The sequence below is a fragment of the Poecilia mexicana genome, unplaced genomic scaffold (genome assembly GCF_051168715.1).
Source record: "Poecilia mexicana isolate PSO_F unplaced genomic scaffold, ASM5116871v1 scaffold_9, whole genome shotgun sequence".
Classification (NCBI taxonomy): Eukaryota; Metazoa; Chordata; class Actinopteri; order Cyprinodontiformes; family Poeciliidae; genus Poecilia; species Poecilia mexicana.
In genome coordinates, this window is record NW_028263378.1 from 2551225 (window position 1) to 2575000 (window position 23776).

Consider the following 23776-nt stretch of genomic DNA (forward strand, 5'->3'; position numbering starts at 1 on the left):
TTGATATCAGTAATTATTGATCTTTCTGCCAAACTGGTGGTGTAATCCTTCCTGTTTTAACCTTCATTGCATTGTTTTTTTATCTTTAAGCAGCTATAAGGAACATTAGTGAAGCCTTAAACTGCTGCTGCACAAGTTTCTCAAAAGGTTGTTGCTAGGTAACCAAAGAGTGGGTTGCTAGGTAACCAAAGAGTGGGTCGCTAGGTAACCAAAGAGCGAGTGAATGAGTTGATTAAACCAACGTAACTTAGCTAGCTGTGAGAGGTTCAGCGGCTAAAGTCGTTCCTCTGCCTACATCTCCCAGAATGCTGTGCGGTTCTGGATCAGAGTTGAGTGAATAGTCCATATATTGAATATTGTCTACCGTGATGCATATTATTGTTTTATTGTCCAGCTCTGTCATAAATGGCATCATTAAAACAAAAACAAAACTTTACAGAAATCCAGAAACATGGAGGAAAACAAAGCTGCTTTTCCACTTTATGAACCACATTTTAAACCGACTTTTACATATTTTCAAAGCTGCTGCCTGATTTATGGTGTAGACCAAATTCAGCTGAATTTTGGTTCTTCTGCATGTGTCTCGCAGATGGTTTGGACTGCAGCGATGGTCCAAATTCTTTTTAAGACATTAAAGGATTTTAAAATAAAAAAGGATAAATAATAAGAGCTGAAATCGTAATTGGAGAGATGTTGTTAGATCTTCATAACTTTTATGCACTTTAACATGATCAGTCTGTTGGAGTTTTGTGGCTGCAGCAGAGAAATAATAGCAGGAAGTTCAATAACTTGATCAGTGAGTAAACAGCTGAGGGGGGGGCTGTTTACTCACTGCATGAGCTGCCAAACTGTTTTCAGAGATCAAGAGTTTTCATTTGAGGTTTGAAATGCAGTGAAACACTTTTTAATTTGAAAACATTCTGCAGATAATGTATGGCTGATTTCAGAAATGAGTGTGCTGGGTGTGCAGCGAGTCGAAACGGAGAAGTAACTCAGAACAGTGCTGAGTGGGTAAATGTCTGAAACTGAGCCAGCAGTTTCCATGTCAGATTTATGTATGAAGCAGATTTAAAAACAACTGGAGATGAGACGATAAGAACCAGACAGGAATAAAAACATAAAGCACATCTTATCAACTTTCTGTTGAAGCTGGCAAGTCAAGAACAAAACATTAAAATGTGAAAATAACACAGCATACCAAACTACTGCTACTGGAACAATGTGGTGGCAGCATCATGCTGTGGGCGGCCTCCTTTAGCAGTGTTGGAGCTAAACACAGTCCTGCATTAACACCTGTAAAAGCTGCATCTTACTGTGCACTCCCACCTATTACCAGATCAGTATTTTATACTTTCTGTGGAATGTGACTCCAAGTTATTCTCTGAAAACTCGGAAATTCGCTTTTTGTTTGTTTTATTTGTTTCATATCTAAAATATCTGAAAGAAAATGCAGTTTGGGAAACGGCAACACTTTCACTCAGTGCTATTTTCTATGCTACTGGCAGCCAATCCTGAAGCTCCGCTCAGTTTCCTTGATGCTGATTGGCTGAAATAGGGAAAACTGTAGATGTTAGCTTCAGGTTTAGATCAAAAGATGATATAATGGACCAGTCAAAGCCCAAACCTTAATTGTACTAGATGCTGTCAAGTCTAAACTTATCAGGTATTTTATAAGAAAAAATGTGAGGAAAGTGTTGGTGGAAGAGGAAATACAAGCCTTTTATAAAGTATAACGGCAGATTATTTAACTTGTTGCATTTTTTCTATGTTAGGTGAAAACAATCTGCCATCAGTACTTTTTGTCTAGAATTATTGACTTAAAGCAAGCTTATAAATTTTGCTGAAAGGTTTCGTACGGTGTACTAAGACATTTGCACAAGAAACTAGACAAAATGTTTGGTAACATTTTGTGTTTTTGCAGTTTGGATTCTGTGTCTTAAATTGAAACGCTCCGTTGGTTTTATGTTTCTAGATTTTGTCTCTGAATAACTCTTCCCTCTTTGCCGCTGACTTTCCTTCCTGAAGGTCGACTTGTAAATGAGAAATATGAGAAGCAAATATTTTGGTGATTTTTAGATAAAACGGAATAAAGCTGTAGGTCAGAGGAAAACGACGATGAGGCGTTTGACCTCTTGACCTGTCCTCTGCTCTCTTCAAACGCCTTTTCTAATCTGGTCCAGATGTGAAGTTTAGATGTTTAATTTCCTCCGTTTTGCTCTGATGGTGTCGCGTGTATTTAATCAAAGTCTCAGGCTCGTTTTATACGTCCAAACCTTTTCTAAATGCGGTAGTTTTCTACATCCTGCTGTCACCCGCTCTCCACAGTCTGCTTTTTATGCAACATTTAAGCTGAAACGGTTTTAACTTTAGGCTTTTTTCCTCCATTAAAGTGGCAGCCTCAGACTTTATTAGGGGAAAACCAGGCCTGCTGAATATTCAGCGCTGTGTTTGCTACATTTGCAGCTCTTTGGTTGCTTCGTTTGCCGTTTACTGAGCGTCACAAACCAGAGTCTCTTTCCCTCAGTGGAAAGTCTGAAACGGTGCGAATGGTTTCAGTTCAGCTCAATTTGTGACTTAAATATAGATGGGAATTAAACCTTAATAAATGATTATCTAATAGCTGTCTTTGCTTGGTTAGTGACATAAATATTTTTATTGCGAACTGGATTTGTGCCTGTTTTTCTTCCCGGTCACGTCAAGTCGGGCGTCTTTCTGAAATCCAGACACACCTGAGCAACAGGCCACCTGTCTTATTGCTGCGCACTGAAATTCTGGTTTCATTTTTGTTCAGCAGCTTCAGGCGAACCAAACGAGTTGTTCAGGTTTGCTTCAGCTGGTGTGTCTGCATCAGTTAGACCCAATTTCTACCTGTCGTCTTCAGTCCACCTTAAATAATAATAGTAACATGTTTTATATGTAAAGCGCTTTATGTGGCAGTAAAACACGCTGCATAGTAACAAAGATTAAAAACAAGAAGAACAGCAACAACCGCTAACAAATGGACCAGATTTAGTTTCTCCTGTTGGTTTGGATCTTCAGTACTTATTACGTTTTCTCTGATTCGGTTCACTTTCACACTGCATTGAGTCAAACGAACCAAACGAGCGACCTGTTCCCCTCCTGGCCTGTGGGGGCGCTGCACCCAGGACAACAGAAAGAAACGACATGAAAACAGACGCCCACTCTGAGCGCAGCTTCTTTTGAGGAAATATAAACACAAATGGATTTTAGTGGTTGTAGGATTTCTCGTTTGTCTTTGTTAAAAGAATATGAATAATTTCTCCCGCTAGCGCTAGGCCAGAATGTATCTGGGTAAATACATTCTGGTTGTATTTACCCAGAATGCCTTGCACTGTAGTCCACTTCCTGGTTTTGGAGCGGTCTCTGGTCCGCTCGATGTTCACATGCATTCGAACTGAAGCTGAGGTTTGGAGAGTTTGCTGTTTCTGTCCACCTCAGAGTTTGACTCATAAACGAACAAACAGACTGGAGTTCGATTAAACCGAGCAGAGCTGGTGTGACTGAACCCTAGCTCTACCTCTTTTGGTTGCTTTTTATTTTTAAAAACGGTGGCAAACAATTTGTGCTTCATTCAAGCTTTTATCCTTTAAGACCTGATGAATTATTCCTCTCACCAGGTTGAACACAAACCCAGAAGGAACTTTTCATCTTATTTACTCCCAGCAGTTTTCTTTGCCGTCTTTGGCTGCGTGTCTTTGGCTGCGTCTCGCCTGGTTGTGGAGGAATTCAGGCCCCCTGTGCTTCATGTTGTTGCTTCATTTGCTGAGGCTTGTGGGTTTCTGTTTCTAGCTCGGTCAGGGTCCCACAACAGCATTTCCAGTGAAACGAGTTCTGAAGGAGACGGGAATTAAAGTTTCCCAATGCTGATGCACAGCAATCTGTGCATCACTCCTTCTTTCCATTTTCAACTGGCAAACAAAACTTTTAAAAAAGCTAAAAACATTTTCAATGTTGGTCGTGGATGAAAAATTGGGCGGCAGGATCAATTTGGATTTTAATATTTTATTGCTTGTGGTTACATAACCCATAAATTCTTCTGCACACAAATTAAATGCAAGATTGCAAAATCTACTGGCATTAATTTCCGAGAATGGCAGGCTAAGTATCTGCTGCAGTGTTCAGGAAATGTTCAATAAATGGAAACAGAAATAAACTTTACCGTCCCACAGTGGAGAAACTCAGTGAGACAGCAGATCAGTGACCTGGAGGGATGGAGGCTCACACAAATATAAAAACATTAAAGTATAAATGTAAGAAGAAAAACTGAGAATAACAACCTAAAATACTGGAAAGTTATCAAAATAGTCTATTCTGATGCAAAGGAATGTGAAGCTGAGTAGGATAACATTTTAAAAGTTTTTAATATATAATTTAAAATATATATATTACAAAAAATATTTTTATAAAAATGTGTAAAGATGTGTAATTTTTAAATAAAAACTGTATAATATGTACATTTTAAATTTTATTACAACAATTATATATTGTTTTTTTAATGCACAAAACACACTGCAGTGCAAACTGTTCTGCATTAAAACGTACTATTTACTGTATAGAAATAAAACTGTGCAAATACCAGCAGGATGTAAACACTGAGTTTGTTGTGAAATAGTGATGATTACAGTCTGAGGAGGACGGATCTATGATAAAACAATACAATGTACAAAAGAAACAACAATAATGTTATGAAAAGTTTTTAGTTCCCGTCTTTGTTATATTTTTCTTGGTAATCTGTTTTCTCTTTGTAGAGTGAAGTAAATGATCCAGATAATTTGGCTGCATCAGTCAGCAGTGATTCTGCCCCTCCCTCTGAATCCACTCAGTGATTGCAGTGGAAAATCCTCATGTTACTTTCTGCTCATTAGCATGTGAGGACCCTGCGTTTCACCTGGCCCGGTCCGACCCAAACGGCCTGAAGCGCTCGCTGCTTCCTCTTATAGGACGCAGATCGTCTGGCTGTCATCTGAGGAAGTTTTCTAATCTTAGCTGTGAAACCAATCTGTCCTCCTCAGAGGCCTGTGGGGCGAGCAGGAGCCTGCAGCCCGATTCGCTTCTACCTGCGTTAGAATGAGAGCTAAAGGTAAGAGCAGATCTCTGGGTTAATTCCAGCTGAGGGTAAAGCTGAAGGTGTTTGTGACTTTTTCCTGCTTCCTGATTATCGAAGCTCTTTAAGCTGCAGAGTTACTCGGCGTAATAAACTGCAGCTACACAGCTGACCGAGTGGATTCACTTTTTATGGCTGCGGTGATATTTACTGGTTTTATTCTGGTTTTCAGACACATTTCTGGTTTTTCTCAGTATTTGTAATGGAAGCCGAAGTCTTGTTTTTACAGATAATCCATTAGAATATGTCAATGATTGATTTGTTTTTTGTATGCAAACATTTGCAGATTGGATTTCATTATTTTTTCCATTTAAGCTTCTGACATTTAAGATTATAGAACCTAGATTTCCTAGATTTCCAGCATTTGCAGGTTATCCATTGTAAAACATGGATCTATTTTTTTTTGTATGCAAACTTCTATCAACATAACAGCGATCGAGTTGCAAAATTCATTTTTTCCTCCCTGTTCTGAGGATTTCCTGCTCCTTTTCTCAGGTTTGCATTCCAGCAGCTCATGGAACCGGACACAGGGGAGATGTTTGGTCAGTTTTAGCTTGTGTGTGTGTGTGTGTGTGTGTGTGTGTGTGTGTGTGTGTGTGTGTGTGTGTGTGTGTGTGTGTGTGTGTGTGTGTGTGTGTGTGTGTGTCGTTAGCCAGCATGAAGTTGGCTTTCTCGTTTTATCCTGAACTGATTTAACTAGCATGCACCGATAAATGATCACAGATTTCCTTAGTTTTGCCGATCGGATGGATCTTAGCTACTGGTGATGGGACTCATGATTCTATGAACTGAATCTTCAGGATCAGTTCACTTCCAAGAGCCGTTCAAATGATTCACTTCTGAAAATGAACATTTTTTAAGAACAAGCCATTTTATCCCTATTGATGTTGTATATTAGCTGTTTTTGTGAGCGAAGTTCACAAAAGAGATGAATCCCTTGTATTACACATTGAATTTATTGTGATAAATGATGATATTGTTGTGTATTGAGACCATTTCCAGTAAAATAATAGTAAATAATTCAAGAACAGATTCTCAAAGATCAATAAACTTTAAATCCTAATAAACATTAAACACTGGAAGACATTTTAAATATCCAAAATAAACAAAACAACAAATAAAATGGATTATGAAATCCTGGAAACAAAATTATCCTTCAGAAAAAGGTTAGTTGACATCAAAACATCAAACTGAAGACTCTTATCATCCAGCTTTTGGTAGAAAATTATGCAAATGGAAATGATTGATTTCGTTTAATTGATTTATTGCTTGTTTCCTGTTTTTTGTTGTTCTGTTTGCTTGAAAGTATCCAAATTTGATAAAACTGGAGAGAAATTAACAAATAACCTGCTAATTGTTTCTTTTCACGTCTGCTTCGATTTGGTTGAGTGAACAATCCATGAATGGTTCGTTCTTTGGTTTTTTCATTTCAAAATAAAATTGGAAAAACAAAGCAAGCATGTGTTTTTTTGTTTTTTCTCTTTTAAAACGAAATTAGAAAAACGGCAATTGCAAAAATATAAAAGAAAACGGCCTGTTAATTTCACTTGTCATTATTTCATTATTGACAATCGGTCTGACCCGAAAGTTCTCTCTGTCCGGCTTACACAGGGCCCGCATCACACACATTATGAGGCTGCAGGGAGACACGCTGGGTCGTTTTAGGCTACATACTGTAGTAGTTTTTTGCCAGCCGCAAGTCAGTTGAAATAATGCTCCTGTGAGAAACAAATGATACCGGACATTGGTCACTTGCAGCTGGCAGAAAATGCTACAGTATGTAGCCTGAAATGAACCAGCGTGTCTCCCTGCAGCTGTGTGTGGTACGGTCCCTGTGTGAGCCGGACAGAGAACATCCGGGACAGACCGCTTGTCCAAAATGAAATGATGAAAACCGAAATTGACAGCTCATTTTCTTTTTTATTTTTGCAATTGCCATTTTTCTAATTTTTTTTTAAAAACGAAAAAACAAAAAAAACACATGCTTGTTTTTGTAATTTTATTTTGAAACGGAAAAGCCAAAGAACGAACCATACATGGACCCTCCTTCAGACTCGTTTCTATGCTGCAGAAAACCTGGTTTCATTTTAAGCTTTGCTCTTATTCTTTCAGAATGAATACATTTCCTTTTCTGAAGTGAGCGACCCAGCAGGAGGTCGAGGCGCTCAGAAACATAACCGCGGTCTATTTGGGTGTTGGTGACGGTTGGTTCATGTGTCTGAATCGGGTCTATTATTGAACGACCTCCAGGCTCGGCCCGGTGTCGGAGCTGCGCCGCTTTATTTGGGTTCCTCCTGTAAACACGGAAACCGGAGCTGCAGATGGGCGACGGTTCGTCGTCCAGGTGGCTGAAGAGTCGCTCCGCTCCGTCGTATCTGTTGGTTTCCAGTGATGATCTTTAAGCTCTGATCACATTTTACATGATTTCTGGAGTCCAGAAGTTTTAATGCTCCACATGATGAGCTTAAGCTAAAAAAATATACAACACACAGCCCTCATGTGACGCCGCACTTCCTGGAACTTTGTAGCCGACGCCCATCTTGGTAGGCAGTTGCTATGGAGTTGCTATGACAACAGTAAACAAACCACAAGCTTAAAACTAGCTCTCACCTTTTTCCTTTATAACTTATAAACAATAAAAGTACATTACAACCATGACTCAATTACCACCTCTGTGATACTAAAATAAATATATTTACTGAGTTCTTTGACACCAGATTTGTTAGATTTTGTGGAGTGGAGATGGGGGAGGAGGTTGACCTCTGACCTCTGGAAGCTTTTTTATTAATATCCTTTAATCCTTTTAAAGTGGTAGCGGCACAAATGAACATTTTTGCTATACAAACGTTTGGCATCAATCTTGCTAAATTTGGGTAATGTGTGGGGGCTGGTTGACCTTCTGACCTTTAAACTTTCATTATGTTCAAAGCAAAAGTAGTAGAAACGATTAAAACGTAGTCGAGTTGGTCGACTCCTGTTTTGTCTGATTTGAAGAAGGTGGGGGAAAATTCACTCCGATCTGTTTAAGATGCATCGTCGTGTTTTGGTTGCAAATACTTTTTCTTTCTTTTGAATGTTAAAATGATTCCTCTGAAAAGTCTTCAGTTATTCTGAGCGTTAGTGGCGTTATGTTGTGGTAAAAGAGAGAGCGGGAGGAGAGAGCACGAGAGTGATTGACAGCGCTAAGACCCTCCTCCTGCCTCTGATGGTTGTTTCTGACTGAGTGGTGCATTTCTGCAATCGTTCTGGGAGAGGACAGAGGAACTCTTATTTTTATACTATTACAACATAGTGATGACTTCATAAATATGTAAAAAAAACATTTTATAAAAGTTACGTACTGCAGCTTTAATGGCTTTAACTTGGCTCCTCTAAAACTGATTTTGTAGATCAAATCGAAGCCAACTTCATGTCGTTTTTGACTGTTTTTATGTTTTTGTGTCAGTTTGCAGGTTGCATGGCAGTCTGGACTTGATGCATGCCAGTTGCATGACTGCAGAGGGTCTGGTTGTGGGACTGACATCACGCAGCTGCACCCATGGCTCAAACGGTGCACGTAAACGGCAACGGCCCAGGTAAACTCACCTTTTCTAACATCGACAAACCTTTTATCTGCTGCAAACCGTTAGGTCTGTGATGGTTTTTATGTTGCATCATTAAAACGTGGAGAAGTGTGTAAAGTGATGCAGCTGCAGGCATGTTGTTGTTGATTAGGCTTCTGAGTTTCCACATCAGTGAAAGTACGAGCTTTTCTCACCTAATCCAGGGCTGAAGCAGTCACAAAGGAAAAGAACATCAGCTTTGGATAAGAACCCACAACAGAACCAGGTGGTGGGAAAACAGCTGAGTAACATTAAGAGCCAACTTCATGTTCCTTTAATTCAGGAATTCAGTTTAAATGGTGAAACTCGTAGATTTCACATAAAGAACAAAAGTTTTAAGGATCTAACGATGGTGGGTGGAGGCAACTAATACAACAGAGGACTAGGACAATGTTGATGGGTGAAATGAGTAAATGTCTGCCAAAAGATTTGACTTTTTGAAATTATTGTCAGAAATTTTCTAGAAAAAAAATCTGAGGCCTAAAAATGAAAAATCTGGGAGAAAAAAAATCTCAGTATTGAGATCAGTTGTTTAGTTATTAGTTGTTCAGTTGTTCTTTATATTTCTACTACCTGATTTCACAGATTTATTCTGGTCAGAGTTTGACCAAAGATTGTTTCCTGCCTTCGTTTTAGTTTATAAATTGCAGATTTTCATCCAAATAATTCTACTTGAAGCTTATTGTAATAATTTTAATTTCATGGATCAAACCTGTTTAGTTTGTGTTGGTCAATTTCAGGATGTATAAACTAGCATGAAGTTTTCTTTTTATTTACAAAGTTGATATCAATAAACTTTAGGGTCTTCACTAACAATAAATTAATGTCAGTCAGTGGTTACTTTGCTTTAAATCACTGCAAATTGGAGCTGAAAATGTTCAGAAACCTGAATATGTTGAGGCAAACTGGCATTTCTTCAGAAATCAGATGTAGCAGCTAATTTAGGTGAACTTTAACTGTTTTCTCTTGTAAATGTGAGTCATATTTTAAATCAGATCTATTTAAAATTCAGTTTGTTTGCTCTTCCGATCAGTAACTGCTGGGTTGTGTTTGAGGGATGCAGAACGGATTCCTCCACCTCGCTGTGAAATATCGACTGTCAGCTGAGGCTCTGCTCCCAACTCACACCTGCAGACGACTCGCATTCCTGCGAAGCCTAACAGGAGAGAGGGAAGAGCTTCACCGCTAAATCCCTGAAGGAATGTGCAGAACGCCTTTTTTCTCAAAGGCAAAAAAATAACCCTAAAGTTTCATTAAAATCGACAAAAAAGAAAGCTAGGAATGTTTTCAGCTTTTGCTGCTAAATGGTAAAAATGTTTCAAGTGTCCTTTGGTTTTAGCTGTTAAGTTGTCAATATAACGAGCTAAGTCTTAGATGTTCGCCTGATGTGTAAAAGAAAAACGATGCAGTGCTTTGTCATCAATTGCCACTACGACAACTGGATAACAAGGTCAGGAAAACGTTTAAGAAATAAATAGTAAGGGGAAAGGAAGTAAATTAGCTACGCTAGCTTGACTTTGACAACTTTAGCATGCAGATCTGCTGCAGAATTTTGTGTTTCGGTTCAATAATTTTTTTCTTTCTGAAAAGTTATTTGTAAGTTGGTTTTGTCTTTTTTCCAGGGTACTGAGATATTTCCACTAGAAACTAAACCAAAACTACTTGGTAGCATTTTGTATTTTTGCAGTGTAGCTGCATTTAGGAGTTGATATTTCCTATAAATGTTTGGTGATCTGAGGCGATCGCTGCGTGGTGTTGGTTTAGAAATGCAACTGCCTGGTGACTCAATGCGACCAGAAAACCCAGAGAAGTGACATTTCCATCAACGTCCTTAAAGTCTGAGGCAGTTTTGTTCCTGCGGCTGCGAAGGCTCCCCCTGGCACCATTCAGCCACTTTCCTGAGTGAGTTTGTGTTGCTGCTGCAGGGTTGTAATGATGTGTGCCGGACTCTAAACGGGATAATTGTTTGGCTTGCTGCTGCTGACAGCCGCCTCTGTCCAGCTGATGAATTGATGAAGCTCCGGGTTGTTGGAGTCTGACTGAAGCTTTGTGTTTTAATCGTTTCGGATCTGAAACAGACTCCTAACTCCACCAAATGAGCCAAAATGTGTGTAGGGAAACATTGAGGTCCGTCTAGAGCCCAGTTGGTCAAAATGCTGTTATCTTCAAAGTTAAGGAATCAGCTTTGGAAGACACGCCGTCCTCTGATTGGTTAGCTGCTGCGGCCTGACGGCTCACTCACTAAATCCAAACACTTACTTCAGTCTGGAAATACAAACTTTTACCTTTAGTTTTTCTTTTATAACGGGAGCAACTGATTAGCATCTTAAAAGTTTAAATATTACCTGAACTTTGACCCCAAACCACCAAGGAGGTAGACAGAAACGGAGATGGGAGCGATGTCTCTGCACAGATTTTTGACTCATTTAAATCAGAGCGGCAAAAGCAAATGAGGTGGATTAGCTAAAAAATGTATTTGCATAATAACCACGATTCTAATTTACCACAATTCAGAATTGATTTTGAAGAAATAAAACGAATCCGCCGTCCTTCGGCCTCCGTTTTGTAACAACGCGGGACGTTCTGGAACGAACGCAGGAATCACAAAACAAAAGAGGAATTCAACGGCTTTGTATCCACAGGCGACATAAATATGTAACCTTTATCCGACACACTGATGAATTAAACACATTTTTTATGTTTTTTCACTAAATAACTACAGAAACTGTCAAATGGCTGAATGGGAATAGCATGGAGGCCGTCTGCAGAAAGGTGGCGCTCTCTCTCCAACGCTTCATAAAGACACTTTAATGTCTCCTTTTGTCAAACCAGACTGAAGCAGATCTATAGATTAAACATAAACAAGATGTTTGCACTAGAAAAAACAGAAATACTTGGTAATGTGTTTTTGCAGTGTTTAAAAGTTTGCAGAACAACTGATTGTTTCTGCTGCTCAGACATTGATTTGATAAATTATTTTGAATTCATAAAGTTACACATCATGTGAAACTTTTCACCTTCTGTAGTTTCACAGTTTGGCTGGTAGAAATTAATGGAAAATGTTTGATGCAGACCGACGGGAAGCAACCAGCTTAGTCTTCATTTCACTGCTCTTTACTTTCCAACGCTGTAAAGATGAAACTCGGCGCCTTAAACTTTAGTTTCTGATTTCTGCCCAACTCTTCATACTTGCCGTCGGTGAAGTTCTGGTGACTTCATGCTGTGTTCTGCTCATATCCGACCTTATCTGGAGAACTGCAGCTGGTTTCGATGTTAAACACAGAAATCGTCTGTAAAACAGAACAAATTTATTCTGTTTCCTCTTGGTTTTGTTCTCTCCCACAATAAACCGCATAAAAGCAAACTGCTTGATTAGGTCACAGACTGCTGCTAAATGAACCAAAGTCTGCTTTTCGTGACCATCTCTGAGTAAAGCACTGAGACGTTCTCATTTTTTCAGCGTTTCCTCCAGCCTGCTTCATGGTGTTCAGCATTAAGCTGCTGAGTTTGGCTGCAGCTTTTGGCCCAGAACTGCGACTTCCTGCAGAATCGCAGCTGTTTGCTCCAGATTTAAAGTGATTCTCTGTGCTTCGTTTGAAATTATCCAGTTGTTTTCTGATTTCAAATGAGGGCTTCCTGTTTGACGTTCTGCAGCGAAACGCAGACTTTTATTTTGATGTTTTTGCATGTAATTAGGCGTCCAGGCAGAGGCAGGAAATGCCAGCCTGAATGTGTCTCACTCAAAATCAGCGAAGTTAAAGAGTGACCAGATTTTGGACGGGTTGTTCTGGGAAATTAAAGTTCCAAACATGAAAATCTTTTTTCTTCTTTGGAGCAAACGCCACCAACCCACCCAAGCATTTTCTCTTACTTTACCTGGGTGTGTATTACACCAACTTAATAATGTCTGGACTTCTTTTTACTGAAGCAGGAAAGATTATTTCAGGCATTTAGAAACACCCATTGGTGCTGAAGTCCAAACTCTGTTAAGTGTGTTCAGTTCAAACAGGAGCTGATTTCAACGACTAAAATGTGTTGAAAACGTTTCAGTTTAAGGGTATTATGCATTTTTCCAGGCACAAAATGCCATTTTACAACACAATAAAGTAACAATGTTACCTTCAGTTGTTATAAAAATGCTGTATATATTGAATTTGACTTTTCAATTTAAAGTCTTGAAATTGGGCCTCTGTCTCTTTAAGAAGCTCCTGCTCTTTGAAAGCACTGCAGTAGATTTAAATATTTCTGTTTTAAAGTCTCGTATAAATACTTAGAAGAAATAAGAACCCTGAATTTATTCTGTGGTTGACGTTAAAAAGCTTTTATGGGCTTTAAACTTCAACATTAAACACAGGCAGAGCAAAATAAACAAACGTCTGCTTGTATATTTTTACCTTGAGGATCAACCTGGAACCGAAGAGACGAAACAGAAGAAAAGAGGAACATCTGAGCTGCTGAAGTTTTTAAACAGCAGCTGTTAAAAAAATGCTTCTTGCTGCCACATCCAGGGAAAACTTGGACGTTTTCCTGAGATCTGATGTTCAGCACATGTTGGGAAGTGTAGAAGTGGCTGAGAAACGTTTGAGCGGTTCCTGTGTGGGCCGACTCGGTGACAAGAGGGAAAAACGTGCAATAAAACGACTGCGACCAGTTAGTGTGTGGTTTCTGACGGGCTGCAAACGAAGCTACAGCTTCAAAACGAGGAAAATCCTGGACCGAACACACGGAGAGCAGCTGGTAATCAACAACAGTTAATCACTTTGTCTTGAGTTTTGTTATTTTTACTGTGAAATGATGATTTATAGAAAACATTTCTGTTCCTTTATGCACTGTAAAGGTCTGAAGTTCTGCAAAAACACAATTTTACCAATTAATTATAGGGCAAATATTTTAGTTCACTTAAAATGATACAAAACTAACTTGCAAGTAACTTTTCAGCAAGATACAAGAACTTGCTTTAGGTAAATAATTCCTTAATATTGATGAAAAATGATGGATTATTTCAGACAATAAGACAGAGGTGTCTTATTGTCAGTGAAATAATCTGCCAATGGAACAAGAACTACTTTCCCAATTTTAATGAATTATTTGCTCCTGTTTCTTGCTGAAAAGTTACTTGCAGGTTAGTTTTCTTATTTCAAGTGTATTAAGATATTTGCAATAGAAACTAGAACAGAAATACTTGGTAAGATTTTGCAGTGACTTGAAAACTAAGTTAAAACAAATTTTTCTTGTTTGAAGTCAGTGGTTCCTAAATGTTGATGAAAAAGAACCACTTCTATTGGCAGATAAATTCACTTTTCCACATTCTATAAGTGAAAAAGTAACTTTTTCATCAACATTTATGAATTGTTGACTTAAAACAAGATTCTACAGCTTGCTGGAAAGTTGCTTATAAGTGAGTTTTGTCAGATTTCAAGGCTACTAAGACATTTGCACTGGAAACCAGAAATGCTCTGTTCGAGTTTTTGCAGTGTAGATTTCTTTAGGTGGGGGTTTTGTTGTTGAGTTCCTTAAATACTTGCAGAGTTTAGTCACTCTGGTGGAGCTCTGTTTGGGGAAAGCTTATCGGCAGCAGCTTCAGGAAGCCTCATGTCTTGAGCAAACACTCAGGATTCAGGCAGAGAAACTTTAAAGACCGGAAAACGCCGTAAACTTGGCGAAACGCTTTTTATTTGGCTCATTTAATGCTGGATTTAGCTCTTAAAGTGGAAACGGAGCATCGATGAGAAAGTGGTCTGGCAGACCGACAGCAGAGCAGCTGTTAGTGACTGCAGGAGGCCTCCAGTCGTCCCCCGGTGATGAGGTCATCGCTCAGCTGTTGCAGGGCTCTCTTGGTACCGCCACGACGACCCCCCGCCCCGTTAACGTCAGCGCTCGTGCCACATGCAGCCGACACCAGGCTGTGACTCTGCAGCCTCACAGCGGATCATTCATGCACCAAAACAAACAGGACACGGTTTCTTTTTTTAAAGGGCCGGGCTGCAGGAAGCACAGCGAGGCCTTTGTCTGAGAGGAGAGAAACGGCTTAAAATCAGGATATTCAAATTATTTAAACTGAATCTATTCGGTTTTAATAATTTTACTTTAGTGAAGTAAGTGTGAAACGAGGGTTTATCACTGACTCAAAAGTCTTTTTCCTGCTGAGTTGTTGAATAAATAGACATATGAGCTCAGAAACGGATATTTTTACATCAACCATCAGATTGATGTAAACTGAATCATGGGGCTTCTTTTGAAATGTGGTGCTGACATTAGCTTTAGCGGCTGCTACATATTTAGCATTGAGATGCTATTTTAGGCTTGAATAGCTTCACTGATTTGCTAACTGCTTTTAGCACAACCTGAACATGACAATAGTTTTTCCAGCGTCCATTGGATCAGTTTATGAAGCATAAATTAACTCCCAGTGAACCGAGACAAACGGCTTCATCGTCCATCACTGCTACCGGATGCCGTTTGTGCGTCAGCCATGTTGGGATAACTTCCTGAAGTTTTAGAAAGAGAAGGAGCTTCTTAAAGAGACAGAGGCCCAATTCCAAGGTGTTAAATTATAAACTCAAATTTTATCATCAGTCATATTTAGTATTTGCAGCATTTATAACAACTGAAGGGAATACAGTTATTTGAATATTCTATAAAATGCCGTTATGTGCCTGGGAAATATATAAAACTGCACCAATTTGCTGATTTCAAAACTAAAGAACTTTAATTTCCCTTTAGACAGATTGTTTTGCCAGGCATATATATGATTAAAGGTATAGTTTCAACAAAATTAAACATGTTTTTAAAACTGAATCTTTCCTCTAAACATTTGATGATGCATCTGGATCTAAACCAGAGCATAAAGTTTGACATGTACATTAGCTGATCTGTTTGTGTGGAGAACAGACTGTTATTGTGGAGAGCTCCCCTCCCCTGCGCCAAAGAGCCGGACTCTTATTTGGGAAGGGAAGCAGAGGCGCGCCGGATTGGGCGAAGCAGCTGTCCAATGGCGCTGCAGAGCAGCGCTGCGCTGACTTCACTCCAACTTATTTTCCTCCTTGTGGAGAGAGGAATGAGAAGGGAAGCGGCCTGCTCTGGGCTCTGTCTGCTGACTGAACTAGAAGAATAGCGAGCGCGTTGTTGGTCTGAGGTGAGTGAAGCCGTAGCAGCGGGATTAAACCCCCATAATCCCCTGTTTCAGCCGAATGGGACGGCAGAAGCTGGACGGACTGGGAGCACTGGAAGGAAGAGAGGGGCTGTTTATTTCCAGCCTGTGTTTTCTTTAGTTGGTGAGAGTTCCAGGCATACCAAGAACAAGACGCTGTGCTTAGTCGGGTTGAACGCAGCGGCCCGGAAAGCTGGCCGTGTTGGAGCTTGAACTTTGCTCTGATTGATCCGTCTCCGCTGTTTGCGCTCGGCGCAGGTCGTCTTGTCTGGATGAGCTGAAATGTTGACGGTAGGATGGATTTTGGACCAGAACATGTTGACTCTGTAAACAAGCTGCTGAACTGCGTTACCTGCTGGGTTTCTCCGTCAGACCTGCATAGTTCTGAGCTGAGTTTAAGCAGATTGATCCTGACAGATGGGGACGTGTTTGTACTCGCAGGCAGTTTATTGTGATTGTTGTTGGCCAGATACAGTTTTTACAATCACAGCTCTCTGCTTGTGTCAGGGTACTTCAGAACATTGTGAAAATATTTACGTTTGCTGCTGTTGTTACTCTCATAAGCAGTTTCATACCATGTACCTACACTGTTGAATTATGAAAGTAAATCACCACAAAAGTGGTCAAATTTCCTTTAAAAGTTAGTTTAGGATGATATTTTTGGGGTCAGTTTTTACCAGTTTACATAAATTATGACAGATTAATTCCCTTTATTAAACCAAGTTAACTCTGACTGGCCCGTCTGGTGGATGGTATTTATTGGTATATTATTTATTCTGAGATTTACTCTGGAACTTTCCATAACAATTTTCCTTTTTATGGAAAGAAGGATGATTCTTAAAATCAGGACTGTAATATAACAGAATGTCTTCAGTCAGAGGCTTCAGCAGTTGCACTGTAATAGACAGCTACAAGAGATACTTCCTGTCCACCATCAACATCTACAACTCAGAAGATTGTAAAATAAATAAAAATATTTAACTTGGGGATTAATACGGTGTTTTTGAATTGAGTAATAGTTTTTTTTCTTGCATTAAATTTAAAGAATATTTTGAAAATGACTTGTTAAATATCAAAGTGAGTTCAAAAAGTTTCCTTAGTGGTGTGAAATGAAGTCTGTTGGTAGTAACGTCTGGCGGTGGAAACGTCTGGCGGTGGAAACGTCTGGGTGTAGAAACGTCTGGCGGTGGAAACGTCTGGCGGTGGAAACGTCTGGCGGTGGAAACGTCTGGCGGTGGAAACGTCTGGCGGTGGAAACGTCTGGGTGTAGAAACGTCTGGTCGCAGACGGCCTGATTTCATACCTGGAAAACTTCCGGTATAAAAAGTCGGGTGGAGCGCAGCCTTCTGCTAATTCTGAAAATAATTTCTCATTTTCAGCTTTGAAAACGTTTAGCACACTTTGCTTCCCTTAGATTAAGTTTTTCTGGATAAATTCCTAAGCTCTAGTTTACTTGTCTGATTTGTAAACTTTCAGTTGGATAAAGTTCGACAGCTGAAATTTTATCGACTGATGAGAATTCTTCAAGTATTAAATAAAATAAAACACAGACAACAAGATAATATACAATATCTGAGAGCATTATAGAGCGGAAATTCTAATGTCTTGAGTTGAAGTTGGCGCTTTAGCATTAGCTTCTGCTAAATACTGTTCTAGTGTCGCGGCTTAGCATGAATGTCCGCTGTATACCGCGTTGATATGGCGCTTTAGCATTAGCTTCTGCTAAATACTGTTCTAGTGTCGCGGCTTAGCATGAATGTCCGCTGTATACCGCGTTGATATGGCGCTTTAGCATTAGCTTCAGCTAAATACTGTTCTAGTGTCGCGGCTTAGCATGAATGTCCGCTGTATACCGCGTTGATATGGCGCTTTAGCATTAGCTTCAGCTAAATACTGTTCTAGTGTCGCGGCTTAGCATGAATGTCCGCTGTATACCGCGTTGATATGGCGCTTTAGCATTAGCTTCTGCTAAATACTGTTCTAGTGTCGCGGCTTAGCATGAATGTCCGCTGTATACCGCGTTGATATGGCGCTTTAGCATTAGCTTCAGCTAAATATTGTGTTGGTGTACAATTTTAACATCAGTGGAACTATTGTTTGTTAGTGTTTTAGGGTTAGTGCAACTAACTTTTTCTGCTGATAAAATGTTAATGTTGAGCTTTTTTTAAATTTTGAGAAAAGCTGAAACGTGTCCCTGTCATCTCTTCCAGAAAGAGCACAAACATGCCCGGGCGCCGGAGATGAGAAGGACTCCTACTACGTGGAAACTCCTTACGGTTACCAGTTAGACCTGGATTTCCTCAAATATGTCGACGACATCGAGAGGGGCAACACCATTAAGAAGCTGAGCATCCAGAGGAAACCCAAAGCGGCCAGACCTCTGGCAACGCCTCGGGGCAGCACTGCGGGGGGCGGCGCACGGCCTGAATGGACCTCCACGGACTCCTTGTCCTCCTCCAACAGCGACGGCAAGCAGTCTCCGGTCTTTTTCACCTCACGGCACCCGGACGCCGCTCCGTTGACTCCCACCCTCCCCAGGGCGACCGGTGACGTCCCTTTGGGTCAGTCCTACTTGGCTGAGCAGAAGCAGCTTCTCCCGCCGCCCTCACCCAGGTTTGCTCCTCGTCACAACCCCCAAGTGGAAAAGACGCTCATGGAGACCCGCCGTCGTCTCGAGCAGGAGCGTCTGCTCGTCCAAGCGCACAATGAGCCTCTGATTCCCCGCCGTCGCCTCGCCAGCTTTGGTGGAATGGGCTCCAGCAGCTCCCTGTCGTCTTACTCGAGTTCAGTCGCGACGAGCCAGATCTCCCCCAGCACCCACCAGCCTCTACCCATCAACGGCCTTTCTAATGGGGAGTATAACCCCTACCACTCACAGTCCAGAGGCAGCTCCATCCGCCACAGCCCCATGAGCTCAGGCGTCGCCACGCCGGTGACCAACGTCAGCCCGTTGCACCTGCAGCAGATCCGAGAGCAGATGGTCGTGGCCCTCAAGAGGCTAAAAGAGCTGGAGGAGCAGGTGAAATCCATTCCTATCCTACAGGTGAAGATCGCCGTTCTGCAGGAGGAGAAACGACAGCTGGCCGCTCAGACTAAAAACCAAGGTCTCGGTGGCTTCCGCAAGCGTTCCTACAGTGTGGGCAGTGCTGACCAAATGGAGAACTCCGGATCCATCCAGAAGGAGACGGAGCTGCGCATCATCGAGCCCGAGGCGCAGGAGCAGAACGCCCAGCGGCTGGAGGAGTTCAGGCGACTGGCTGCTGAGGTCCAGGCTCTGGAGAAGACGACCAAGGAGAATAACATTGCTGAAGTTCAGCCGCAAAACCTGCAAAAACAAGTCCTCCAGAAGTCAATCGGTGTAGTTACCGATGAAAACATGGACAATCTTTCGGGTTCGCTAAGCAAACCACAAAAAGACAGTTGTCTCCAGGATGTAGGGGTGGTGACGGAGCGGCTGGAGACGCGGAGCGCCGGAGTTGTTGTGACGGAGGCCATGCTGGGCGTGACCAGTGAAGCTGACAAGGAGATCGAGCTCCAACAGCAAACCATCGAAGCTCTGAAGGAGAAGATCTACCGCCTGGAGGTCCAGCTCAAAGAAACCACCCATGAGATGGAGATGGGGAAGCTCAAACTGGAGCTCCAAGCAGCCGGAGGGTCGAGCAAGAAGAAGGCCGACAAGGGGCTGATGGTGAGGCCGGAGATGTACAACGCCTCGGTGGAAGCCAAAGTCCAGATGCGCAGCCAGGGAGTGGGCGAGCATCTGGAGTTCAGCCTGCAGACCCAGACGGTGGGAGTGTCCTGCCAGCCCAGCGCGCGCAGCGTTGCCACCGGACCCGACCTCCCGATGGACCAGTGGGTGGTGCATCAACGGGTGGAGGTGAGAGACCAATGCGTGGGGAGACGGGTGGAGACGAGGCACCAGCAGGTTGGCATGGAGCCGAATATTTCTGAAGCGGGAGTAAACACTGAGGAGTCGTTGGACGGACCGGGCTTCTGCAGAACCGCGGCGGAGCCGATCAAGCAGTCCAGATCGGTCGGCTGCGGGGATTGCTCGGTGGATGTCAACGTCACTCCTGTGAAGACGTTTGTGTCGCGAGGAACCGACCCGGATGTTGTCGGTACGATGGACTCTGCCGTTATGGCTGCTCCCGATTCGGCGTCACAGCAGACCGGTACCGACACAGAATATGAGAGCAGGTCCACAAACACGAGAACGGCCGAGGTGACGGACTCGTCCACGGACATGGAGCGGACCAGCTGCGACAAGCAGACCAACACGGCGCCGCCCGAGACGAGGACCGTGGCTGCTGGGGAGGGACTCGTCAAAGACGCCCCAACGACGGCAAAGACGCGATCCGTCGCTGTTGGAACCACCAGCGACGTCGGATCGCTTCCCAGCAAACCAAACCCGATCAGAACCAAAGAGTGTGGAGTCGGCCCGGTTAGCATCCACGACAATTTCCTGATTGGGTTAAAAACCAGAAACATCGCATGCGGTCCTTCTCAGCCTCCCGACGCAGCCCCAAGCAAAGAGGAGAAGACCGAAGCCGCCACTGCAGCACCGCCACCGGGTGGCGTCGGACTGGACCACTACATAGAGAGGGTGCAGAAGCTGCTGCAGGAGCAGCAGATGCTGCTGGCGGAGAACTACAGCGAGCTGGCGGACGCGTTCGGCCAGCCGCAGTCCCAGTTCGGGTCCATCAACAGCCAGCTGGTCAGCACGCTGTCGTCTATCAACTCGGTGATGAAGTACGGCAGCGCGGAGAACATCCTGGCGCTGCACTCGGACTCCTGCAGAGGTGAGGATGTTTCACATTCTCCTGACTTCAGTTTCCAAACACAGCATTCCTCTCCCTCCGAGGGCAACATGTGGCTCGGCTGATGATTGGCTCACAGTCATACCAGGCAATTAAGGCATAGTTTCAAGGGCAGACAACTGAAAACACACACACACACACACACAATGTGACTTCAGCGGCTCCATACCAGGCCTGCTGAAGCTCTAAATATATCTCAGAACAATAAATAAAACATTTACAAGCTGACAGGATTCTTTCCTATCAGTGTTTTAGTTCCATAAATGCAGAAATGAATAAATATGCTTCGTATTAAAGTTATGCATAACTAAATGAATGTGGCTGGATATTTTCTACCACAGTGACTTGTGTAACGTTCATTAGAACCTCAAATATCTTTGTGTTTTATTGGGATTTTTGTCCTGAAACCATAACAAAGTTTGCTGGATGATATTTTGTTGCAGAAATAACTGCAATAAGTAAAAATATTACCATTTTGAGACCATTTTGAACTAATAATAAACTAATTAATAATGATGACATTAATGCAAGTCCACCCCTCAGATATATTTTTTAAATTTCTTCAGAACATTTAACTCTGGAATAGGAAAACATTTGAAATATCCAAAATAAATGACCAAAGCAACTGAAATAACAATAATTAAACTCTATTATGAAGTCTTGTAACTAAATCTGCTTTTGAAAAAATAACCATCTAGCTTAGACAGGGAAAACAGGCAAAAGAGGCAGGTAGTGCGAACTACTTCATTCTGGGTCAAATGTTTGCAAGCGTTTCTCAAAATGGCTGCTTTGAACAATGCGGTTTATTTTGGATATTTAAAATATCTTCCAGTTCCAGAGTTAAACGTTCATTAGACTTTAAAGTTTATTGATCTTTGAGAATGAGTTCCTGCATTATTATTATTATTATTATGTCATTACCGTTATCTGGGTTTCCCCCAGTGTTATAAGCCTGGCTCAGGGTTTTTTATTTTTATTTTATTTTTCTACACCAGTATAGCAAAGACGGGCTAAGCTACGTTTATATATAATAAAACATCAGTAATCTTTAGTAGATAATTATCTATTCAAAAAGATGACTGCAGAAAGACTAGTTTTATTTAATCCGCTGCTGTTATTTCTTTTGTTGTTGATTTCCTGTCAACTTTTAACATTATTTTCAGAAAACACAAAGTTACCCGGTGGGGTAACTGGTGAACATTATTTTACTTTAAAATGGTCTCTAATCAACAATATTACTGTTTATTGCAATAACTTCTGGGACAATTTATCGTCCAGCGAAAGTGACGGGCCTCGATTTGAGTCGCGTTTGTGGAAACTGATCTGATTTGGGTTTCGTTCGGCTGCTGTGTGAACGTTTCCTGTGGTGATTCTCATCGGCCCATAAAGTCTCTGTATGAAGGCGTTCTAACACCAGCTGAAGAACCTGTTAACGACGCCATCTGATCCCGCTCAGCCGACTTGATTGGGTTGTTTCCTCTCTTCCATATTTGGCTTGCAGACCTTTTCCTCTCCAGAATAATCATCTTCCCAACGTGAATGTTTGCGCAGCGAGGAGCTAACATGAGATGAAGAGTTCTGGTCGTGTTCAGCTGAGGCCTAAAGATAATCCTGATTGGGTCAGACAGACCAAAGTTATCCCTAAAAAAATGCAGCGGGGTTTTGGACCGGACCCAGCGCTGAGCTCCCTGCTGCAGGCGGCCGGCTGGCGGCGCCGCCCCAGTCGCTCTCCTGTTTGTTTTTTGTTTTTTTCTGTGGGCCGCCCCGCCTTGGCTAACACCTCCCTATTGATGCTGATTCATGGCTCGTTACGTAACGATCATTCCTCCTGACCGGGTTCTGCAGTTGCTGGGCTTTCTGTGAGTGACTAACCAGTTCCCTCTAAAGGAAATAAGTTCACCAGATTTAACAGCTCTGGACGTAAAAGAGCTGTGATTCCAACCGTTTTATTAACTGCTGCAGTTTCTGAACAACTGCATAGAAATAATCAAATGTAATCAGTTTTATTTTGTTTTTAGTCACTTAGTCTAGACCAGGGGTGTCGAACTCCAGTCCTGAGGGCCGCTGCCCTGCAACCTTTAGATGTGCCGCTGCTGCACCACCTGAACAGAATAATTAGGTGATTAGCAGGACTCTGGAGATCTGATCTACACAAGGAGGAGGAAATGAAGCCACATCTAAAAACTGCAGGACAGCAGAGGACTGGAGTTTGACTCCTGTGGTCTAGACAAATGTTTTATTTATTGTTTGCCATGATAAAGACAAGTAAAAAGCCTCGTCTGTGATGCTCTGGGTCCTTTTCTACTCTAAATGCATCAGAAACCTCGACAGCATAAACTCTTATTGGAACATTTTTATAAAAATGTGATGATTTTATTATAAAAATCATCCAGAATTTGGTAGAAAAGAGAAACAATAAATCATCAAATGGAAATTATTGAGCTAGTTTTAATTTGTCAGGCGATTAGTTGATTTATTTGCATTTATATAAATGCTGTTTATATTTGTTTTACATGTGATTTTGTTTTTAATCTTCTGTGTCCAGCTGCAACATCTGAGCGATTAAAAAAAAGATGTTTTCATCGTTAGTCTGGATCAGTTTTTAAAGTTTCTGTTTGTCGTCAGACCGCAGCCTGATGCTGCCGCTACCAGACGCTGAGGCTGCAGAGCGTCCTGAAAACTCACCGCAGCAGATCAGCGCCGCGGAGCAGAAGAGCCGCATGGACCTGCAGATGTCTACGGCGCTGCACGGTACAGAACCGTCCATCTGTCTGTCCATCCATCTGTCCGTCCATCCATCCGTCCGTCTGTCTGTCTGTCCATCCATCCGTCTGTCTGTCCATCCGTCCGTCCGTCCGTCTGTCTGTCTGTCCATCCATCCGTCTGTCTGTCCGTCCGTCCGTCCGTCCGTCTGTCTGTCTGTCCGTCCGTCTGTCTGTCCATCCATCCGTCCGTCCGTCTGTCTGTCCATCCATCCGTCCGTCCGTCTGTCTGTCCATCCATCCGTCCGTCCGTCTGTCTGTCCATCCATCCGTCTGTCTGTCCATCCATCCGTCTGTCTGTCCATCCATCCATCCATCCA

General features: G+C 42.1%; 1 protein-coding gene across 2 annotated transcripts in view; it reads left to right on the top strand.

Annotated features, from left to right (window-relative positions):
- kank1a (KN motif and ankyrin repeat domains 1a) overlaps positions 1 to 23776 on the top strand; it is a 50794-nt gene that overhangs the window by 19714 nt on the left and 7304 nt on the right. For both annotated transcript variants that reach the window (XM_015010954.2, XM_088008617.1), the window contains exons 2-4: positions 8571 to 8700; positions 18088 to 20676; positions 23320 to 23445. In XM_015010954.2, the coding sequence (XP_014866440.2) occupies positions 8664 to 8700; positions 18088 to 20676; positions 23320 to 23445 (2752 nt within the window). In that variant the 5' untranslated portion in view covers positions 8571 to 8663. The remainder of the gene's footprint in view (positions 1 to 8570; positions 8701 to 18087; positions 20677 to 23319; positions 23446 to 23776) is intronic.